Source organism: Brassica rapa, chromosome A05 (genome assembly GCF_000309985.2).
Source record: "Brassica rapa cultivar Chiifu-401-42 chromosome A05, CAAS_Brap_v3.01, whole genome shotgun sequence".
In the NCBI taxonomy this organism is placed as follows: domain Eukaryota; kingdom Viridiplantae; phylum Streptophyta; class Magnoliopsida; order Brassicales; family Brassicaceae; genus Brassica; species Brassica rapa.
Window position 1 is genome coordinate 19,756,359 of NC_024799.2, and position 21,745 is coordinate 19,778,103.

Below are 21,745 nucleotides of genomic sequence, written 5' to 3' on the forward strand. Positions count from 1 at the left end.
TGGTTATCTTCAGATATCCATTCGGGTTCATATATTACCCGTTCAGATTCAGATACTACCCGAACTGGTGAAATAAGTAATTTGTTTTGTTGTTCTAATTAGATGATTTGAGACCGAGCTTGTGAATATATACTAGACAAATATTTATATTTTGAGTATGCACTTATATTCTATAACATCTTGAAATATTAGATTTGAATACTAAACTGTTAATATAGTTTGCCGGTGATTTATTTTCAAAATTTTGATTCTTAGATAAGTATATGGAATGAAACTAATTTTTACATACGTCCATTTTTTTTTAATTGACACTTATGTAATTCACTGAGTTCATAAAAGAAGTTAATAAAAACTTAACTCATATCAATTAAACAAAGACGAGAACGAAAGCACAATTCTATAGAGGTAGAAAATGAAATCATTTATGCAGAGTCAATAGTAAACAAATCGAGAGCAGAAAACATAATCCTCTTTCGTCATTATACAATCGATGTTGCCTATTTGGTTTTGGTAATTTGTGTGAGCCGCAAAACTTAATTTCCTTTTGTGCATATGAAGTTTTAAAGATAATTAAAATGAAAAGTAATACGTTAACTCTTCAACAACGATGATACATTTAAGAGACCAACATTTGTATTCATTATTTTATAATCGATAAAATTGTAGTGTTACAAAATGTTAAAATCATTTCATAAACAAACATTATTATAAAAATTCACTCCGCGCATGCGCACGGGTTATCATCTCGTATTAGTTAAAGTGTAATCCAGTTATTCAAGCTAGTATTCATTAGGTTGGTCCGGTTTTGAATTTTTTTTATTTCGCGAAGTTTGGTTAATTGCATTCAAGTATTTTGTTTTCAACTTGCCAAACAAATAAATTTTGATTTTCGGTCGACATATTGATTAGCTCTTACAAAATCTTTAACAAACAAGTTTTTGGTCAATGACAAAGATATGCGTCCGTAAGATCAGTCAAGAAGGTTTAAATCATCACAACTGCAAAAAGAATCAAAACAATACAACAAAAAAGTTGAATAAACAGTTAATGCGTGGATCGCAAACAACTAGAAGAAAAAATTTGACTGAAATATGTAGAGGACATCAATTGTGGTAATAAGACATAAATTGCATAACTAAGACAATGTCTTAACGTTTCACAACAACCACCACCATGGTTTGCGGGAAGGTTTTGATGGAGATCTTCTATAAAAGAAGGTTTCGTAACCTTTAGGATCAAGAGGATCAGGAGAATAGATCGGAGATGGAAGAGGAGAATGCACCGGTTGGTGGTTAGTGTGAGACTGAAGGATCTTACGGTTGTTATTGGCTTCACCAAGTGCGATAAATAGAGCTACCAAGAGAAAAATTAGTGTGAGGGAAAGACCTCTGGACACCATTGTTAATGAATGTTTGTGTTCAATTTACTCAATCGTGATGTTGAGATCCTATTTAGATTTAAACTATGTTTATATTCATTGGAATCTCTATTAATTGGAGGGTTACCACTAACATTTAGTATATTTCATGGATTGTTTCTTCGTGAGTATATATTTAGCCGGCTTTGCTTTCTTGTTTGCAATAAGTTTCTCTTCTTTACCATTGAGGCCTCCCTCTAAACAGTATGCTTTTCTAAAGTTAATGTATCAATAAAGAAAATGTCGCCTTTCGTTAAATGTTTTCTTAACGAGTTTAAAGAGTGTTTTCACTACTTGTTGATTTGTTTTTTTTTTCGTCGGCTCTCTTTGGAAAGTAATAAAAAGTACTACAAGAATATATATATCTTAATAAACGAAAAATTTGGGGAAGGATTTGTTTTAAACAAAAATTGGTTTACTAGGCAAATATTCCTTATTTTAGTAAGTTACTAGGCAAAGCCGTTCAATCGGTTTCATTCAGTTACTATAGTACCTCCTTCTAAATAGTAATATTTCGAAAGTGATGTTGTTAAAATATCTAGAAAGGGTTGATATTTTAGATCCTAGAGAAGTAGTTCGATAATGACTTCAATACAAATTAGTCTTATAAAATATAAATTGTCGATTTGTTTGATGCTTTCTCTTAAAAAAAATAAGACTAGATTCTGATTACTGCCTCTTTTTTTCGCCAGCTCCCTTCGGGGTTAATTGATGATATTATAGAAAATATAAATCCTTATAAATAAATTACAACTTACAAGTTTGGAAACTAGTCAAAAGGGTTAGCCTTAAACAAAACTTGGGTACGTACTCGTAAACTTACTTTGAGTACCCATAAACACTAACCCTCAAGAACCATTTAACCACTGTCTGAGAACCATCACCTTCGCCGTCAATTTTTAAATAATCGTTCCGTTACCTAAATTCTTCTACCAAAAGTCCCTTCTAATTTGATCCTAACTTTCAAGACAAGAAAAAAAAAACAGAATAGTGATAAAATAGTTACTACCTCAGACCTATTTTCATGCAACGCAAAAAAACAAGATCCCTTTTCACTCATTCCACATAGTGAAAACACCACCAGGATTCGACCCCTGAACAGACTCACCGGTCCAACCACCATACCCTCCATTGCCATCACTCGAAGCCATATCGTAATCTGTTTTAACAGCTGGAAACTCCCCGGTCGATCCAACGGTCGAGCTCGTCCCAATACCAATGCCGTGGTTCCCAAGAAAAGCTGCAGTGTTGTAGCTCCCACTAGAGCCTCCATTGTTGTTGTTGTCAACGATAGAGGTGGAGACAAGGCCATGAAGCAGATCCGGATTGCTTTGAAGATAGGCATTATAGAGCTGCTGCGAGTTCTGACCCGATTGTTGCTGCAAGTAATTGTTGGTTTGTTGGTGAAGATGAAGCTGCGTTTGGATATAGCTATTGTGGTTAAAGGAAGACGTGTCATGAGAATTGGTATTGTAGTGAGAGATATCATTGTTCTGTAGAGAAAGAAAAGGCTCTAATGGTTGTTGAATGCTTAGAGGGTAAGGTTGAAGCTGAAGCCTTGATGAGCTCGAGCCGCTACCATATTGGAAACTTGAACCAAGGGCTATCATCTCAGCCTCGCGTTTCCTTGAAGACTCAAGAGCCTGAGCTTCTTTGAGCCGCTTAGCCGCGCCTCCTCCTATGGGGAGAGTACTGCTCTCGAGGATGGCTTTCACGTCGTACCGGTTCATCTCGAAGTTGGTCACTGCGTTGAGCCCTCTAAACTTTATCGCGGCTATATCATAAGCTTCTGCTGCTTCTTCCTCAGTGCCTGAAAACAAACCATGTCATTAACTACGTAAGATAATAATTTGGTGAACCTTCTATTAAAACATGCTGATTTTAAAGAACAAAAATTCTATAAATAGAGGTTTCTTGAAAGTCGTTCTGATTTTAAATTGTAGTAGGTTCTAGATGGTTTAAAGTAGTTAAGACATAATAAGAAAGTACTTACTAAAAGTCCCCAAGTAGAGATCTTTGTTTCCGGCGACTCGTCCGATCCTTGCTTGCCATCTTCCATGTTGGTGATGCCTATATATATGACAAAATAAAGATGTTTATTTCTATAAGAATAGTATTTATTTATGTAATAACAACGATTATTATATATGTGAATATTTATAAAATTAAACCTTGTAACTCCACGATACATTGAAGCGCCTCGTGAAAATCCACTACTTTTTCTGCGATTTGACACGCATTTGTAAATGTGTTGTTAGATTAGATAAGTCTTAATTAGATTTGAATATACGACCAAGGTCTTGATGAAATACAACAAATTAAACACCTTCTAATAGCAGCCACGAACTCTTGTCTAGTCATGTGCTTCATTTCTTCTAATTCTTTCTCGTAGTTAGTAATCTGATATATATTAATGAATCAAAGATTAAAAAATATATATAATATAACTAATGACCAAGAGAATATTGCAAGCAAATAAGAACTAACATACCGGAAAATTAGTAGTAGTCGAGGGACCCCAGTACTTAAGTGCGGCTAGATCATATGATCTTGCTGCTTTATCTTCTTTGTCATACCCACCTATACCAAGAATTTGACTTAGTTTAGTTTCCGTAAACGAAACAATATGATTACTCCACGAGATAACAAGGAAGAATCCAATTTGACGCACTCACCCAAGTAAACTAGATTGTTTATTGGATCCCCAAGATTTTACGCAGCAAGAACAAAGAAAGAAAAATATATAAGAACATGATTAGTATATAAGAGCAGGCGAATCAAACCTAAACACACAGAACCTGCTTAAGTGGAAGTAAATTACTTACCTTGTCTTCCTTTCCTAGACTGACCTTCCCTTCTACAAGTATTATCCCACAGGTGAGCTTCATATCGACCGGTCCATCGATGCCTAATTATATTTGACCAAAACATATAATGCATTTCATCATTAAAATCCATATCTTTTTTTGGGTACTAATATATCATAATCCAATTTAAGATCATAAGATCTTTAGAATCTATTAAGTGAGTAATGAGTCACGTGTATAACCTTGTGACACCACGATAGATCGAGGTGCGTTGTCCGAAAGTGTCCAAAGCACGTCTTGGCGTGGCCGTCTCAGCAACGGCTAATGCTCCACCGCTAGTGTTATCGCCGGTGACCTCGGGCGGCAACGCTTTAGCTACAGCGTTATTACCACCGGTCGTCCCCATGGACAAAGTGAGTGACTGTAGATTGTGAGCACTCTCTTGGAGCTCATAGCTATCGTTAGGATTGTTGGAGTCACAAGCTACAACGACGTCGTTTGATTGGACGCTTGGCATCAAGCTATTGGTGGTATGGAAGTAGTAACCTGAGTCGTTGTAAGCTACGATGTGGTCGGATTGATTTTCGTCCGGTTTGCTCACACCGAGAAAGTCTGCCACTTTTGGAACCTCTCCTCCTCCACCGTGTGGATTGATCATGTTCCACTCTTCGAACACACAAATATTTTTAGTATATATATATAATATACACAAATAGATTGTTGTATAGATATATCGTTGTTACCTTGTGTTTGGAAAGGGTTGTCCATATGGTCGCTCACCAAGCCAATGTTATATTCATGAGGAGGCAAAGAAGAGTGGTTTGGTGAAAGTGGAAAGCCAAGCCAGTTGTTTGAATTCATTTTCCCTTTTGAGTCAAATCTGTTTGTTTTGGGTTAATCAATCACTTTATTGCTCCTACCCACCTTGATAATCAATAATACCAAGCTCTAAGCCAATCAAAGAAGAAAGGAAGATTCAGTGATCAAGGACTGAAGAAAGAGAAATTAAAGATCAAGACTTTTTTTCAAAGAATGGAGTTATGTATATATATAGATATAGGGGAGATCTTCTGCTTTATCATATATTGGCAAGGGTCTCTCTCTCTCTCTCTCTCTCTCTCTCTCTCTCTCTCTCTCTCTCTCTCTAAGTTAGAGATGGAAACTCTGATACTTTTAGGGTTTAAAGAAAAGATAAGATATTCGTAAGAGATGAATACAGAGGAAGGCCATAGAAGTTTCAAGGTTAGAGTGACCCTCCAATTATATGGATTTTATCTCATTAAATATTATTCTATAAGAGAAGCTGATATAAATAACTAAGTATGGATGTGAACAAGAAAAATATACTATGTATGCCCTTTGCATGTATGATTCATGTTTATAGGCTTATAGCTGTTACAAGAAGACCCCTATCAGATTAGGATAGCATTTTTCTCTCTAAAACTCACACACTCGTAATTGTGTGTAGACTTGATTTTGATTAACATTTTTAAAAAAAAAATTCGAGTTGATAAATCTTTTATTATTTAAATTGGTGTAAATTTTCATTTTAGTTGTTTTAAACGAGCTCAATTATATGAGAATCAAAATATGTTAATATATCATTTTTTGAAACTTTGTTAACATGTCTTTTCTCACATTGTTTTGGTTAATGTTTATTTTAAACATATTTCTCATTGATCAAAGTTTTTAAATATTTTACTACAGAAATGAGATAATGCGTTCATATATAAATATTTTGTCTGGTATTTGAATAAATATTTTGCATGATTTATTAAATAATCTATGAAAATCTAAAATCATAAAAGACTAATTGTAACTCGATGAATGACATAATCATCAGTCAATATAAATGTTACCTAAATTTTTAATATGTTTGGTTATAAGGTGATCTAGATTAATATTCTAACTTTAATAATTCTTACTTTAAAAGTCTTCTTTATGAAAATAAATATTATGAAGAGATAATCTCCCCGGTTATATATATATATATATATATATATATTTAATAGGTAATTTATCAGATAATTCTAATATTTATAGTATATTTGACATTTTTATTCGGTATATTTTAAAGTATTGTTATTAGCTTGTTAAGTTTCATGATTTTGTTGAAATGAATATTAAAAAAAATACAAAATATTCGGTGGTTATTCTATTTAAGTAAGATTTAAAATGAAAGATTCTTACTGCTACGTAATATTTGGTGGCTATTCTAATATAATGTTCTATTTAAGTAAGATTTAAAATGAAAAAGAATTCTGACAAAGAAACACAGTAAATTAGCACCACATAACATTAAACAAAACATCTTATTAAATAATCATATATCCGTTTCGTCAAAGAAAAAAATTATACATCCGATAGAAATACATAAACCTTCCACATAAGATAAAATGAAAGATTCATACTGCTAGTAGGCCGGAGCACGGATCTGATATCCGAGTTTTTGGAGGTATTTGTGATTTGCTTCGTATGTCACGGATATCTAATTTTTCGATTTGCTTTGCTTCGAAAAAATACGAATATTCGGAAAAACGGATATCCGGAAAATAAATAATATTTGTGGATATTTACGAATACTTACGGATATCTCATATGTTTTGATTAATACAAATAATCTTAAAATTTTGATACAAATTTGTTTTCTAAAATATTTTTTTGCATGATATATATGATAAAAATTAAAAAAGTAGTGAATCTACATATTTTGTAAATTTTTTTAACTTAATTAATAATTATAATAACACAAAACTTAAGAAAAAAAATTATAATTATCATAAATGTGTTCTCTTCTTTTAATGTAATACTTTTATATAAGTAATCATGTGAATAGAATTTATCAAATCATATGTTATAATAATAATTATATAATTTTATACATTAAATTTTTTAAATATAATCAATATATACATGTATTTATATATTACTGGATCAGATCGAATATCCGCTTTCTAAAAATTTAATATTTGTGATTTACTTCATTTTTACGGATATTGATTTTAGTATTTGATTTGTTTCGAAAGGTTACGGATATCCAAAATTTTCGGATCGAAACGAATAATGAATCGAATCAAATTTAACAGATAAAATGTCCAGTCCTCACTGCTACGTTTTGAAAAATGGTCCCACATGAAGCGAAACTAATAGAATATTATATTAGGTAAAAAGATTTTGTAAAATACTATAGTTACCTATATAAATAATATTTTTTCAGTCCTATAAAAATCTTTTTTATGATAATTTGATCTGTTAATACAATATTAAATATATGTATTATACGTATTTTTGTTTTAATATGATACGATTTCGTTTCTTCGGATTTTGTTACGGTTTCCGCCTGCAAATCCATAGTGATATGGTTCTCTCTCTAGACGGTGCGATGGAAGATGTTTTGTTCTGTTGCAAAACTGTTGGTGCGGCTTTTCTCTCTTCGCAGCTCGCTTAGAGAAGGGTGAGCAGAGGTTTTGAGGAGAGTTATCCGGCGGTGGAAGAGGCGAGGCATTTGAAGGGTGCGGTTTATACCTGTCTAGACGATGTTTTTTTTTTTGAAGATATCTAGACGATGTTTTGTACCGACGCTTTTGATCTGTCTCAATAGAACCTTTCTAATCCTATGCTTTCTTTATTTTGGTCTAGGTGATTAAGTGGAGGGAGTAAGTGGTGAGGGCTTCCGTGTTCTTCTTCTCTTGCTTTGGTTTGCAGATTTAAATTTTGTTCTATTGATAAAAAGCAGTAATTTCTGTTTTTGGTTTGAGGGTTTGGGTTCTCTAGCAAACGATTCGGGATCCAACATGTGCATGCTTTGGCAATAAGGTTCTGACAGTTTTTTGATCTTTGTTAATCTGTTTTGCTTTACATGTGTATCTAGTTTATTCCGTCTTAGGGCGATATCTTTTAGAGTTCTAGGTCTTACTTTTCTTCGGATTTTTTTTTCCTTTTCTGCATTTAGTTTTTCTCGCATGTTCCTATTTTTTTTTTAAAAAAAAATTAATACGAAGAACTTCATAAAAAAACAGCTAAAACTTTCCAACACAAAATCATTTCAAACGAATGAAGTGATATGAGTTACAATGAACTGTATCATGTGTTACTTCGTAATAAACGAGGTCTGGCACATAACGGTTATATATATATTTTTTTGAAACACTTTTGAAAAAAAAACTCATAACGGTTTTGTATATATTTAATAATATTATATATATATTCACAGACATAATATTTATACGTGTATATAAATATTTAAAGTACTCGCATATACATTTTGGAATATAAGATTTTGATTTAAAAGAGAAATATGGATATTTAAAAGCATAACATATCTCTTTTTGTAGCTTAATTATAACATAATCATAACATATGGTATATAACTGTTGAGATTCTTTTATTTTTTTCCAAACCTTTCTATTTACAAAAAAATATTTTTGAATAAGAGAAAAATATTTAACTAATACTTTGCATATTAGCCCTCAGAATATATAAAAATGTTAATTAACAGTATTATTGAAACTAAAATAAACAAGATATTATTGGAGCATATAAAGTTTTAAATTATAATACAACCATTAACAGTTTGTAATTAACAGTTTTAAATATTTTTGAATAATATCTTGCATATTGTCTATAAATTTTAATAACAAATTTTAGAAGTTTTATAAATAATTTAATAAATATTTATTTATTTAATTGATTAAAAATATTTATCAAATTTTTACAAGTTTATATTTTTTTATAAGTTTTAGTGATAAATCTTTTAACTAAATCTTTTAACTGCTTTTCATCTAAAATAATGCAAGATGATTGACCTTAACAATTTGTAAATTGAAAATTGAAGCTGTTAATGGAGAGTTTTTCCGATTTAAAAAAGGCTAAAAATTTTTATCAGTAAACTCTTATTTGTAATTGTGAAACTATGTTTTGTGGGATCCCTTGGTTCGTTTTGGAGTATTTTTTTAGTGTTAACAAAAAAACATATCTTTATCATGGCAGTCACAGGTCCATGTAGTAAGACAAAACCTAAGATTCCAACCGGAAAATTCCAACCCTAAAAGGCAATCTAATTTTCAATGTACAATAGCATAATGGGAAATATTAATAGAAAGTTTAAGCATATTTAAGTCTCTCTCTTTCTCTGTCTTGATCGATCTTCTCTGTCTCTCTCTAAACCCCACTAGGGTTATGGGAACTCACGTCCTTGTTTAATGCGAATTATGACTCCTCAAAGCCCAGCATTACCACGATCCTCAAATCACTTCTTAGCCTAAATTACCATTTGACCATTTTACTTGAAGTGGGCAAAAAAACCAGAACCAAAGATCTGAATCGGAATCAAATCAAAATACCTCAAACCAATACTAGACATACATCTTCAAATATTCTTACATCTGAAATAATCAAACGAAACCGAGAACCAACGAGTACCTGGCGAATATATAAAATAAAAATTACATATACAGATAACCTAACTACATATATATTTATAATTTGAAAATTTATTAAAGTATTCAAAAATGTTTGAAGAAAATTAAATTATTATAAAGTATTCAAACTATTCAAAAGTATCTGAAATTATGACGATATTAAAATATCCAAATATTCCAAAAGTTATCTGAATCATTTTAACTATTTGATATTTTATTCAAAAATACTCGATATTTAACATGAACGACCCAAACAATCCAAAAAAAAAAAACAGAACCGAAAACAAATGAGAATTGCAATTTTTGTATTTTCTAGTTTCTAGTTTTACTATCCGAACCGAATCTGACTGAAAATAGGTCAGATAATAAATGGATCTGTTAACCATCTATCTGAACTACCCTATATCCAAAATACTCGAACCTAACCAAGCCGAAACCAAAAATATCCATGTCTAGTAATGTCTATATATCTACCTCTCTTGTGTTCAAAAAAAAAATCTACCTCTCTACTTTACTTGCATATCTATCCATTAATGCATGTTTAAGCATACGTGTATGTATCTAATCTATTAAAACTGAAGTACAAAATAATATTTATCTTTTATAAGTACTTTTTCACTCATCTAAAATACTTCATTAATTGTATTTACCATAGTAATTTGATGTCATTTGTTTTATGTATTAACCATAATAATTTCACGTGTATTAATAAAATTACTTCATTAGTGACAAGAATTCAAACCGGCTGACAAAATTATTTTTATTTGTTTGCATAATCAGTTAGACATTGACATTCGAGTATACGTTCGGATACATATCGATTTTTACGGGTATCAGATTTTTGAGTTTTAAAATTAAACTATGTTCAGGTATTATAACTTTTTGGATAGGATTCGATTTGAATTCTTATGGGTCTGGGTAAGTTTTAACGAACCTAAAAATATCGAAATAATCTATATATTTAAAAATGTCACTAACCAATTTATGAAGACGTAAAAACCAACATGCACTGACGTACGGGTCAAGTCTAGTATAAATTAACAAAAATACAGCAAATGAGTTGTAAAGAAGCGATGTTATTGTACATCCCCGAATTATCTCATCTGCATGTAATATAATAAGAGCAAACTTATTAATTAGTATGAAAATCATGGAACGAGGTACAGTTAAAGTAACAGCTCGTTCAAATAAAAAAAATTGCATTAAGAGGTGTCGAAGATATATATTTTGTATCTTCGTCAAGATGTTAATACAGTATATAAAAAAATAAAAATAAACATATGGTAGAATTGGTGGGGCAATTGGTTTTTGTCTCCCCGAGTAAAAGTTTGTTGACCGCATAATCGGTCTGCACACCCGTCAAAAGAAAGAGTCCTTATTGATTAATTAAATTCAAGCTAAACTTAAACATTATATTCAAGTTTAAAGTTATTGTTAATTGTGTCTTTTGCACTCTAGGAGATTGTGTTGGGGTAGGAGTCCGCCCTTTTGTTTAATCGCATGCCTTTGTACATGTCTTCCATTAACAATTTAACATCAATCTTACAGATTTATTATCCGCGTATTTTAAATGTACATGTGAATATATATAAGTATGTGCACCAAACTTGATTTCACATGTGAAATTTGTTATGGCACAAACACACTTTAGTAATCAATTTGTAGTAGTATGTTTTAAAATGTTGATCATGTTATACCGAGTAAAAGTTTGTATATTCATGTATAGTTTTTTCCTAAAACGTATCTGCTTTACGTTGTCACAATATAACCAAAATTAATCTTCATCGTGCGGCTTCAATTAATTCTACCACGATATTAACTGGAACTGAAATATATTGACGTTTTAATTAATTTCGGAAAATCGATTCAAATGTTTTTTTTTGTAACTGAAAATCGATTCAAATGTTACTAACACAAAAAAAAACATAAAAGAAGATGACAGGCTCAAAAATATAAAAAGCTACTGGAATAAAATTCTTTAATACTAGCACATGTCACGTGATACAAACAAAAACAACAAATAATTTTATCATTTCAAATTTTAATTTAAATACTACATATATACTAAAATCCAGCAGGTGTAGGTCTGCTACATGGAAAGTTCTTATTCCACTTTTAGATCTTGCCATATCCTTCTCTTACTTTTATTATTTAGTTAAATAAAATTAACAATCAATTTGTAAATGTTCACGAGGGTACTACGAGTGAAAATGAAAATTTAAAAGAAAACTTTCTTTCAGACTGAACCACTCATAGTTTCAGTTTACCAGACGTAGAGTTTAAATCCAGATAAATAATCAGATGACCAAATAACAATCTTCTATACTATTAAAAATTAATAGAAGATTTTTTTTTGAGGTACCCTCCTATTTCAGAAGTATTTACAATTCTCTGCCACTGAATTGTTTTCAATCTATGCTTTTAATCAAATGCTTTTATTTTGTTATAGTAAATCGCAGATCATCTCCTACTTTCGTGTGATCTTTTTCCACTTCTTTTTTTAATTAACCATGTGTAATTATACAATAGATATATTTTTTCTATAACTGGTCGCATGATATATATCAAAAGTTTGGAACCTTTGTTTCAAAGGGGTAATTAAGGTAAAAGAATCAAATGATCATTGAAAATTGTGGTCACACAATACCTAACAAGTTCCTCGAACTACAATATATTATACACGACTCTGTCAACTGTTTTTTCTTTGTTTGTTTGGTTTTGGATTAAAATATTTACTTTGACTATAATCTAAGTGCTACAAGAATTCGGTTATGTGCAAGCTCAAACACTAACAATTGCTTATTCATATACACGAAACCATAAACTACGTACCTATCATATCTTTTTAATTCATTACTTTATTTAATAATTTTCAGTAAAATTTGTTTAACAGTTGGGTATAAAAATATCATATTATGAATAAACTTTCGTATAAAAATTACAATATTCGATAAAGTAACAAGATTAACTAAATGATTTTATTGTTGTAACTTAATAGATATCAAAATTCAAAATAATAGATTGTTGTAACTTAATATATCTCGCATAATGTATATCCTTAGAATATTATTTAATTATACTCGGTTTTAATGTGTTGTCTATACTATTAAAACATAAGATTTTTTTGTTTTAAGTCACTTTCTGTTTCAACAATATTTACAAGTCTTTACCAGTGAGTTATTTGTAAGCTATGATTTTATGTATATATATATATATATATATATATCTATATATATATATTTCCACGATATTCTTTTTCTTCCAACAAACAATCTGTTGCATCATTTGTCTTTTGCCGTTCAACCAAATCATTTTAGCCGATGGTAACATCACCAATCCATATTATTTCTCTGTACATAAAAAAACAATCATTAACCATTTGTTTTTCATTGCTTATAAAGTAGATGGCTGTATGTGGGTTTTATGTATCGAAACTTACACCATCATGGTCTAATACTATATCGGATTCAACGTTTCAAGGTTTTCAAATTGACAGGTAATATATATATATCTAAAGCCTGATATAATGTATATCATACGGTCAGTTATAGTAGTTAATATTTTATTTGATATTAAAAAATTACGTACAATTTAAATTAATAGTATGTATAGATCATAGTAATTAATATGTAGTTAAAAAAAACAAATACATTTTTTTACTTGACAGTAGTAATTACCATTAATCTAATAAGAATAAAAAAAACATACAATTTTTTTTTGTAATCTATTATTTTCAAATTTCAAATTACATATATTAAACATTACATTTTAAAGCTTAAGATATAGTTAAAAAATCATAAGATTAAAGATTAAAAAATATTAAAAACAAGTAATTGTCAATATATAAAAAATCTTAAATATTTTAAAATTGAACAATAGTTTGAATATTGTATCGATCTACAAAGATTTATAGTGACACGGAATTTGGTTCCATTTCCACACGTCCTAAATTTAGTAAAAATCTTTATTTTGTTATTTTTGAAAATGTTAGATATATCATATTGATTATATACTATTTTATAATGTATTTTGTATACCGGGTCAGCAAATTTCATATAATAAATTCCATGTAGTGTTAATCTAATGCATAGTTATTACATATGTGTATTCATTTGAATATGTTTATTTTGTATTTTTGTTGAAATAAATATATTTGTCATTCTATCAAAACACCTAAATCTTACCTAAATACAATAAATTTCATTTCATTAAAATCACAAAACTTAATAAATCAATAACAGCATTTTGAATAAATACGTAAGGGTCCCCTCTTTGATAAAAAAATATTCTGATATTGCGTTTTGGTACGGGTTAAAATGACATTTTAAAAATATTATGATCTTGGATTTTGGAACATGTTAAAATATCACCTAATAAAATAATTTATTAAATATATATAATCAGGTGTAACTCATCTCTTTCAATATTGAAATTTCATGAATAAAAATCTCACATTTTGGCACAAATTTTAGTTTTAAATTATGATTCCGTGTTTTGACACGGGTTATGACCAAAGAAAAAAATAAATACAAACTTAAAAATTAAATATCTATCATCATTAAAGAAAGTTTCAGATTTTACTCACAAACTTATGATTGAATATTTCAAATTTTACGGTTATGATAGAATTAGAATTAACATTTATAAAAACTTATTTTGCTTCTAAATTTTTAATATTTAATTTATCGTACAGGCAAAAAAAATTCACTACCTAAAATTTATTACACTTCTAAATAACTAAAAATTAAAGTGCGGGATTTTATTGTATGCAAAATTATAATTCGAAATAGATATACAAATGTGTATAAAATATAAGATTATATGTTTATTTAGTAAATATATGCGCTTAATAAACATGTTAATAATTTTATCAACAAAATATAATCCCGCGCTTTGAAAGCGCGGATCAAAATCTAGTTTTATAAGTTAAATGACCAGATAAATGATCTTACATACAACCAAACATTTTATAAGAGCTTTCTAAGGTAAAATATAAATAAAGAAAACTAAAATTTAACATGTACGTTCGTGCATGTGTTTGTTTTATAATTAATATAAATTAATATTTTTTTTTGTCGACGCCCATCTTCTAAGATCAAGTGGTAGTCGGGCTTGAATCGTTCCGAAGAGACGCTCTATCCGGCTGAGTCATATAAATTAATATTTGATGTAGTTTTTTGGTAATATATATTTTAACATTTTGTGTAATATAAAATTTATTTACAAAAAAAATATTTTTATATTAGTAAGTTTATTTATTGTATTTAACCGTCAATTGCAATAGTCATTTGGTTATATATTTGTCTTATTGCATTTGTATTGGACTAATAGTTCCACAAAACAATGAATACAATAACATATTTTTGCTTTCGTGTTTAATATTTACTTAAAAAAATATTATTTACATGGGTTTCGAAAGTTATGTATTATTAACAAATAATGATGAATAGACTACAATACAATAAATAATATTTTATTGAACAATATTCTCTATTTGCTTAATGTGAAACATATAGCTAATGAAATATTGTAAATTGTTTCAAAATGGTTTTAATTAATCAAATAGAAAAAAAACTCCAAAAATAAAATTTATTAAATGCCAATAAGATTTTTATCTAATTTATGGGTTTAGGCTATTGTGATTCAACATCAGCGACTATTATTAATGTAGTTGAAGTTTTTATCTAGATCATTTTTGGAACTATTTTTGTTATTTTACCATTTAGCATATATTAATTTGTGTATCTTAGGCGTTGGACTGTTGGGTGATATTTTTAAAGAATATTTTCGTAACAACTAATTGGAAAGTTTATTAGAATAATTATTTTTTGGGAAGTTTTGAAAATTAGTTTAGATAGGTTTTATTTTTGTTTTAAGTGACAAAAACAAAATGAAAGAGGTTAGGATTAGGTAGTTTCAATGGTACTAGGGATTAATCCGCGCTACATGCAGAACTATATTAATTTTCAAATGTTAATTATCTAACTATTCTTATTGTTTTATCGAAAATGTTAATACTAAAATATGTTATTAATATATTATTTACTTATTATTTATTTTATTTAACATTCTTAAGGTAGATAGTTAATATACATTTTCTACTTCTTATAGTATATATTTTTTTATTATTTATTTCTGGGGAAAATTACATGTTTACCACTTTTATAGTACCACTTTTCATTTTTACCACCACTAAAGAGACATTTTCAAAAATATCTTATTCATTAAGTGGCAAAAGACTATTATGCCCTTGTTATATATATATATATAATAAATTATTATTTAAATAAAAAATAAAAAAAATAAAAAAATAAAAAACAAATAAAAAAAAAACTAAAAAAAAAAAACTAAAAAAATAAAATAAAATAAATAAAATTCGAAATTTTTTATAAAAAACTTTTTTCGAATTTCTTTTTTTTTTAATTTCTTTTTGAAAAACGAAAATTATGTTTGACACTATTTTTTAAAAAAAATTTATATATTTTTAAGTATTTATTTATATATTTATTAGAATCCTAAATTTCACATTCTAAAAACCTTACCTACCCCTCAACTCTAAACCCTAAGTTTAGATTATTTAACACTAAGGGTATAATTGTTCTTTACTATTCATTAAAAGTGAGGGTAAAAGTAGTTAGTGTAAACATGAAAAGTGGTACTATGAATGTGCTATTTGTGGCAAGTTCCCATATAAGAAATAGAAAAACTACATTAAACATCTATCTAAAATTTTTATACTAAAATAAATAATCAGTAAATATACAATATAAAAATATAAATATTACATTAAAAATTTATCGTAATATTATAATAAGTAAATATGCAATATAAGAAAAAAATAAATAATAAGTAAATATGCAGTAGAAGAAATACAAATATTACGTTAAAATATTATCTCAATATTGTTATTTAATAAAAAAATAAAAAATAATATAATAAATAAATATACAATATAATAATAAAAAAAATTAAGTGTACAGTATAAGAAATAAGAATATTACATTAAATATCTAGCGTACTATTAGTATAAGTAAATATACAATATAGATGAAATAAGGGATAATTACATGTTTACCACTTTCATGGTACCACTTTTCATTTTTACCACCACTAAAGAGACATTTTCAAAAATATCTTCTTCATTAAGTAGCAAAAGACTATTATGTCCTTGTTATTTATATATATAATAAATCATTATTTAAATAAAAAAATAAAAATTAAAAAATATAAAAAAATATAAAAGAAAAAAGAAATAAATAAATAAATAAAAAGTAAATTTTTTTTATGTTTTCGAATTATAATTTTTCAAATTCAAACTTTTTTATAAAAAAACATTTTTGAAATTTTTTATTTTCAAAATTTTTTTTTTTTTTTTTTTTACAAATTTCTTTTTGAAAAACGAAAATTATGTTTGAAACTATTTTTTAAAATTTTTGTATATATATTTTAAGTATTATTTATATATTTATTAGAATCCTAAATTTCACATTCCAAAAACCCTATCTCACTCTCAACTTTAAACCCTAAGTCTAGATTAGTTAATCCTAAGGGTATAATTGTCTTTTACCCTTCATTAAAAGTGAGGATAAATGTGATTAGTGTAAACATGAAAAGTGGTACTATGAATGTGCTATTTGTGACAATTTCCCATGTTTAATGTACCTTTTCTATTTTTATGTTATGTATTTACTTATTAATATTATTTTTGTATATTATATATTTTTTAAATTGTGTATTTACTTATTATTTTATATATAATTTGTATATTATATATTTACGCATTTAAATGTATATTTACTTATATTTTCGTATGTACTTAGTTAATATTACTTTATATATTATATATTTATATATATTTAAATGTACATTTACATGTATTTAATTTTTATATTTTAAGATAGATATCTAATGTAATATTTCCATTCTTTTTTTTGTTATTTACATTTTAAGATAGATATTTAGTGCTTAATGTACTTTTTCCATTTTTATATTATATATGTATTTACTTATAAATATTATTTTCGTACATTATATGTTTACTTAATATCTAAATTTGACATTTTAAGATAGATGTTTAAGGTTTAATGTACTTTTCTATTTTTTTTTTAAATTGTGTATTTACATTTTAAGATAAATTTTTAATGCTTGATATATTTTTAGATTTTTTTATTATGTATTTACTTATTAATATTATTTTCATATATTATATATATTTTAAATTGTGTTTTTACTTATTATTGTATATATAATTCATATATTATATATTTACATATTTAAATGTATATTTACAGATATTTTCGTATGATTTAATGTATATATAGTAATAATGTGTAGTATGGTAATATGATTTAATCTAATATAGTAATAATAGTAGTCATGTCACGTGGCTTGTTTTCGAAGAGGGTTTTTAAAACGACGTGGACGCTTTCTAAAGCCTCGATTAATCCCTTTTATTAGTATAGATTTGAGTGTAGTTAAAAGTTATTTCAAATGTAAGTTTATATTTGTAATTCAGTTTTAATAGTATAGATTCTGAAACAACGTATTTTAAACCAAATCTAGACAAACAATTAAAATTTCCTTTGAAAAATATATTCTTTTTCATTTTTTGTAAAAGAATATATTATTTTTCATACCAAAGAAAAGAATAGATTCTTTTAAAATGTGAACTAAACTTGTGGTCTTTAAAATTATTGGGTTTTCGATAACTAGAAAAAGTAAGCAATTTATCATTAGGCACAGATCAGATATCCAAGTTATTGAAGATTTTGGTGATCTATTTTATTTTGTGTGGATTAGAAACTTTATGATTTGATTTATCCCTATATTTTCAGATATTCGTTATTTGGATATCTAGTATATTTTTAATCAGACATTCGATTCAATCGTGAAAATAAATAAGTTGAATTATTTTCTTTATATATATATATATAAATTAGTAAAAACAACAATACTTCAATACAAATGTCATTTAAAAAATAGTTATCAGTTTGTAATATACTTGAATGAGTAAAGAATAGTTATGTAATATATGTCATCAAGAATTATAAATAATAATTATACAATTATTTAAAATTTGTATAGGTAAAAATAATTATAAAACTTATCAAACAATTATACAATATAATAGTATCAGTTTGTATAGGTAAGCAATTACAGTTAATAAAACTAAAAAACTGGCATTATTTTACTCTAACAGTACATATATATATATACATATAATTATTTATATATATATATATGTTAGATCGGACATCTGTCTTTTACTAGTAATTTAATTTATTTTTAACGGATATTATATATTAATATTTATTTTGTTCCATATAAAATCTAAATGGATAACATTTCAAATCGAAATTTGCGGATAATTTATCAACCCTAATTATTAGTAAAATAGATAGCTAGTTTTAACTAATCTAATTAGATAATGTTATGACTTCCAAAAAACTACCTCATGAATAAATGAGAAATTGGGGTGTATGGCAACGAAAAAAACGATAATTGACAGAGTAGCTATTTTACCTAACGAACAGATACACGGTGTCATATATACATAATAATACAGTATTATCCTTTTAATTAACCGGCTGCACCTGCTACAAAAATTAATTAAAAAAAATTAACTGCACAAAGGTAAATCGTGTCTTCATCCGAATCACATCTTCTTCTTCTCACTTTCTTCGGCAATTTCTCGAAGTCGAAAGGCCTCCGATCTGCTCCAACGCCTCGCATCTGCATGCAATCCAATTTTCATCTCGGTCGTCCTCCCTTTTAATCGTGTTCGCCGTTAGGGTTCGGCGGTTGGATTTTGCGTTACCGTTTCAGCGGCGGGTAGTAACACAGCCGACCTCTCCAACTTCACCAACTCGATTCTTCTGAGATCTTTTACCTTGTTTTTTTCTCGCGACGATCCAGAGCTTTGCGGCCGTCTTCTTTACGTATGTCACTGCGTCGTGGTCGTGGCCTTAATGAGTGTATTCTTCCTCAAAGAAATTAATAATTCTAATTAGAGTAGACACAAAAAAATGTAAATTACAAATTAGGGGTTAGCGGTTCGGTTAAAAAAGTTCAGTTTTTATTTATAAGAGTTTTTATCGGTGAAACCAAATGCTAACATATACGTAGGTTCTTCTTCCAGATTGTAGTATTAGGTCATATATGATAATGATATACTATAGAACCCAGATTAACATTAAGATGTAATAGAGAGAAATATCTCTCTTTTTCTTTTGTTCAAAAAAGAGAAATATATATCTTATTATTGTTTTCAGCTATGTTATTTTCATTGGTATTATAAGTAGTTTTAGAAAAAAAATTGTTTCAACATATAAGTACTCTTAACATTTCAATACAATTTTGCATTTATTAGAATAGTAACCAATTGATCAAAAAAAAAAGAATAGTAACCAATTAAGTTATGTATATTTTTATAATTGATTAAATTTATATATTAAATTATACATTTTAAAAATTAATAAGTTTATTAATAATAGTTTCTTTATCTAAAATTACTTACAATTTGAAACATAATGAGTATGATAAGTACTAGCTTTAAAGCTTAATCTTGTAATTGTGTTAGTCAATTAAAATCATTTTCAATGCAATTTTATTTTCCATCTCTATTATAGAGAGGCATACTTACTTTATTTTAGAAAAAAATATAGAATAAAAAATATGGTTGGGTTGGAGATTGTCTAATGGGTCATGCATAATAACCATCTTATTGATGACAAAAAAAAATTAACCATCATATTGCAATAATGACAAATCACATTTCCACTATACCCTTCTCTTTAGTTAGATTTGTAAATAGTATCCATACTTTGAACTAATTGTCAAGTACAGTGGGTAAAAAAAATATTCTAGCTAGGGTTCCAAGAGCAATGCTTGAATTATTCTTGTATACCTTTAATATCCAATTTTGATAGGCTACGGGATTATTTTGGAGTACAAACCGAAATCTCTCAATTATAAGAGCATTTCCAAAAGAAACTATATAACTTCATATATATAATCTTTTTCTCTCCAGAAAGAACTTCAAAACTTTAAATTTAGAGTTTTAAGAAATGAATTTTACTATTCAAAACTCTAAATTTGAAGTTTCATCTTTTTATTTGCATCTTGGTCTTTATAATTAATTATACAACAAATTTATGATTCTTAAGTATTTTCTCATTCATAGTTTTAATCTTTAAAACTTTTGTATATTTTAAATATTTCAAATTTATTTTATAAATTAAAATTTTACACATTAAAGTTTTTAAAAAAATCAAAATAAGATTAATAATATTTTTAAAGTAGAATTAGACAACAAGAATATTACAAAAGAAACTTAATCATATTTTTTAAGAAGATATATAAATGAAAACATAATTATTACACAAATTTAAAAATTACAACAACACTAATAGTCTAGTAAAGATTCTCCGGAACTTCTAAAATATTGTCCAAACAAATTTTGTATAAACGAAAAAATGGAGCATTAATAAAATAATTTTATATAATAATGTGGTATTTTTTGTAGTTTAATATTTAATTATTTATTTATATTTATAATTTTATATATTATTGTAAGATTTTATTAATTAATATTACTATAATATTTTTATATATTTGCTAGTTATCTACAAAAGTTATATGGATTTATATTAATTATGACAAATATAAGGAGTATAGTGTAAATTATAAATAATTTTGAAGTTAAATTTGAAATTTTGCTTTTGGAGAAGAACACTTTAAAACTTCAAATATAGAGTTTGTAAAACTCTATAATAGAGAGTTTTTCTAGAGATGCTCTAAGAGAAACATCCCAGTTTAGCCAACGCTCATTCATAATCTAATCTATTAAATGAGAAGTACAAATTAAGACTAACCCTTAATTTTGCACAATATTTACAACCTAATGCCATTGAAATAATTAAATGAACCTATTTTTAAGTAATTTTTGTCTTTTTTAAAATTAATGAAGTAATAATTACTCTTACTTCTGTGCTTTCCATGTCTTTTTCAAAATTAATAAAACATTTTCTAAATTAAATTCACAATCAATTCAATATAAATATTTTAACTTATATATTTCATATTAACATTATAAACATTAA

General features: G+C 27.2%; 1 protein-coding gene across 1 annotated transcript; it reads right to left on the minus strand.

Annotated features, from left to right (window-relative positions):
• Nucleotides 1–443: 443 nt before the first annotated feature.
• Nucleotides 444–15,969, minus strand: LOC103869225 (AP2-like ethylene-responsive transcription factor PLT1). The gene is made up of 9 exons (XM_009147296.2): nt 4,968–15,969; nt 4,467–4,890; nt 4,243–4,325; nt 4,093–4,101; nt 3,909–3,997; nt 3,744–3,817; nt 3,589–3,639; nt 3,411–3,487; nt 444–3,227 (listed from the first exon to the last, which is right to left on the minus strand). Exons 1-9 carry the CDS (start codon nt 5,083–5,085, stop codon nt 2,470–2,472), a joined length of 1,683 nt encoding a protein of 560 aa, XP_009145544.2. The 5' UTR covers nt 5,086–15,969; the 3' UTR covers nt 444–2,469.
• Between the last annotated feature and the right edge of the window lie 5,776 nt (nt 15,970–21,745).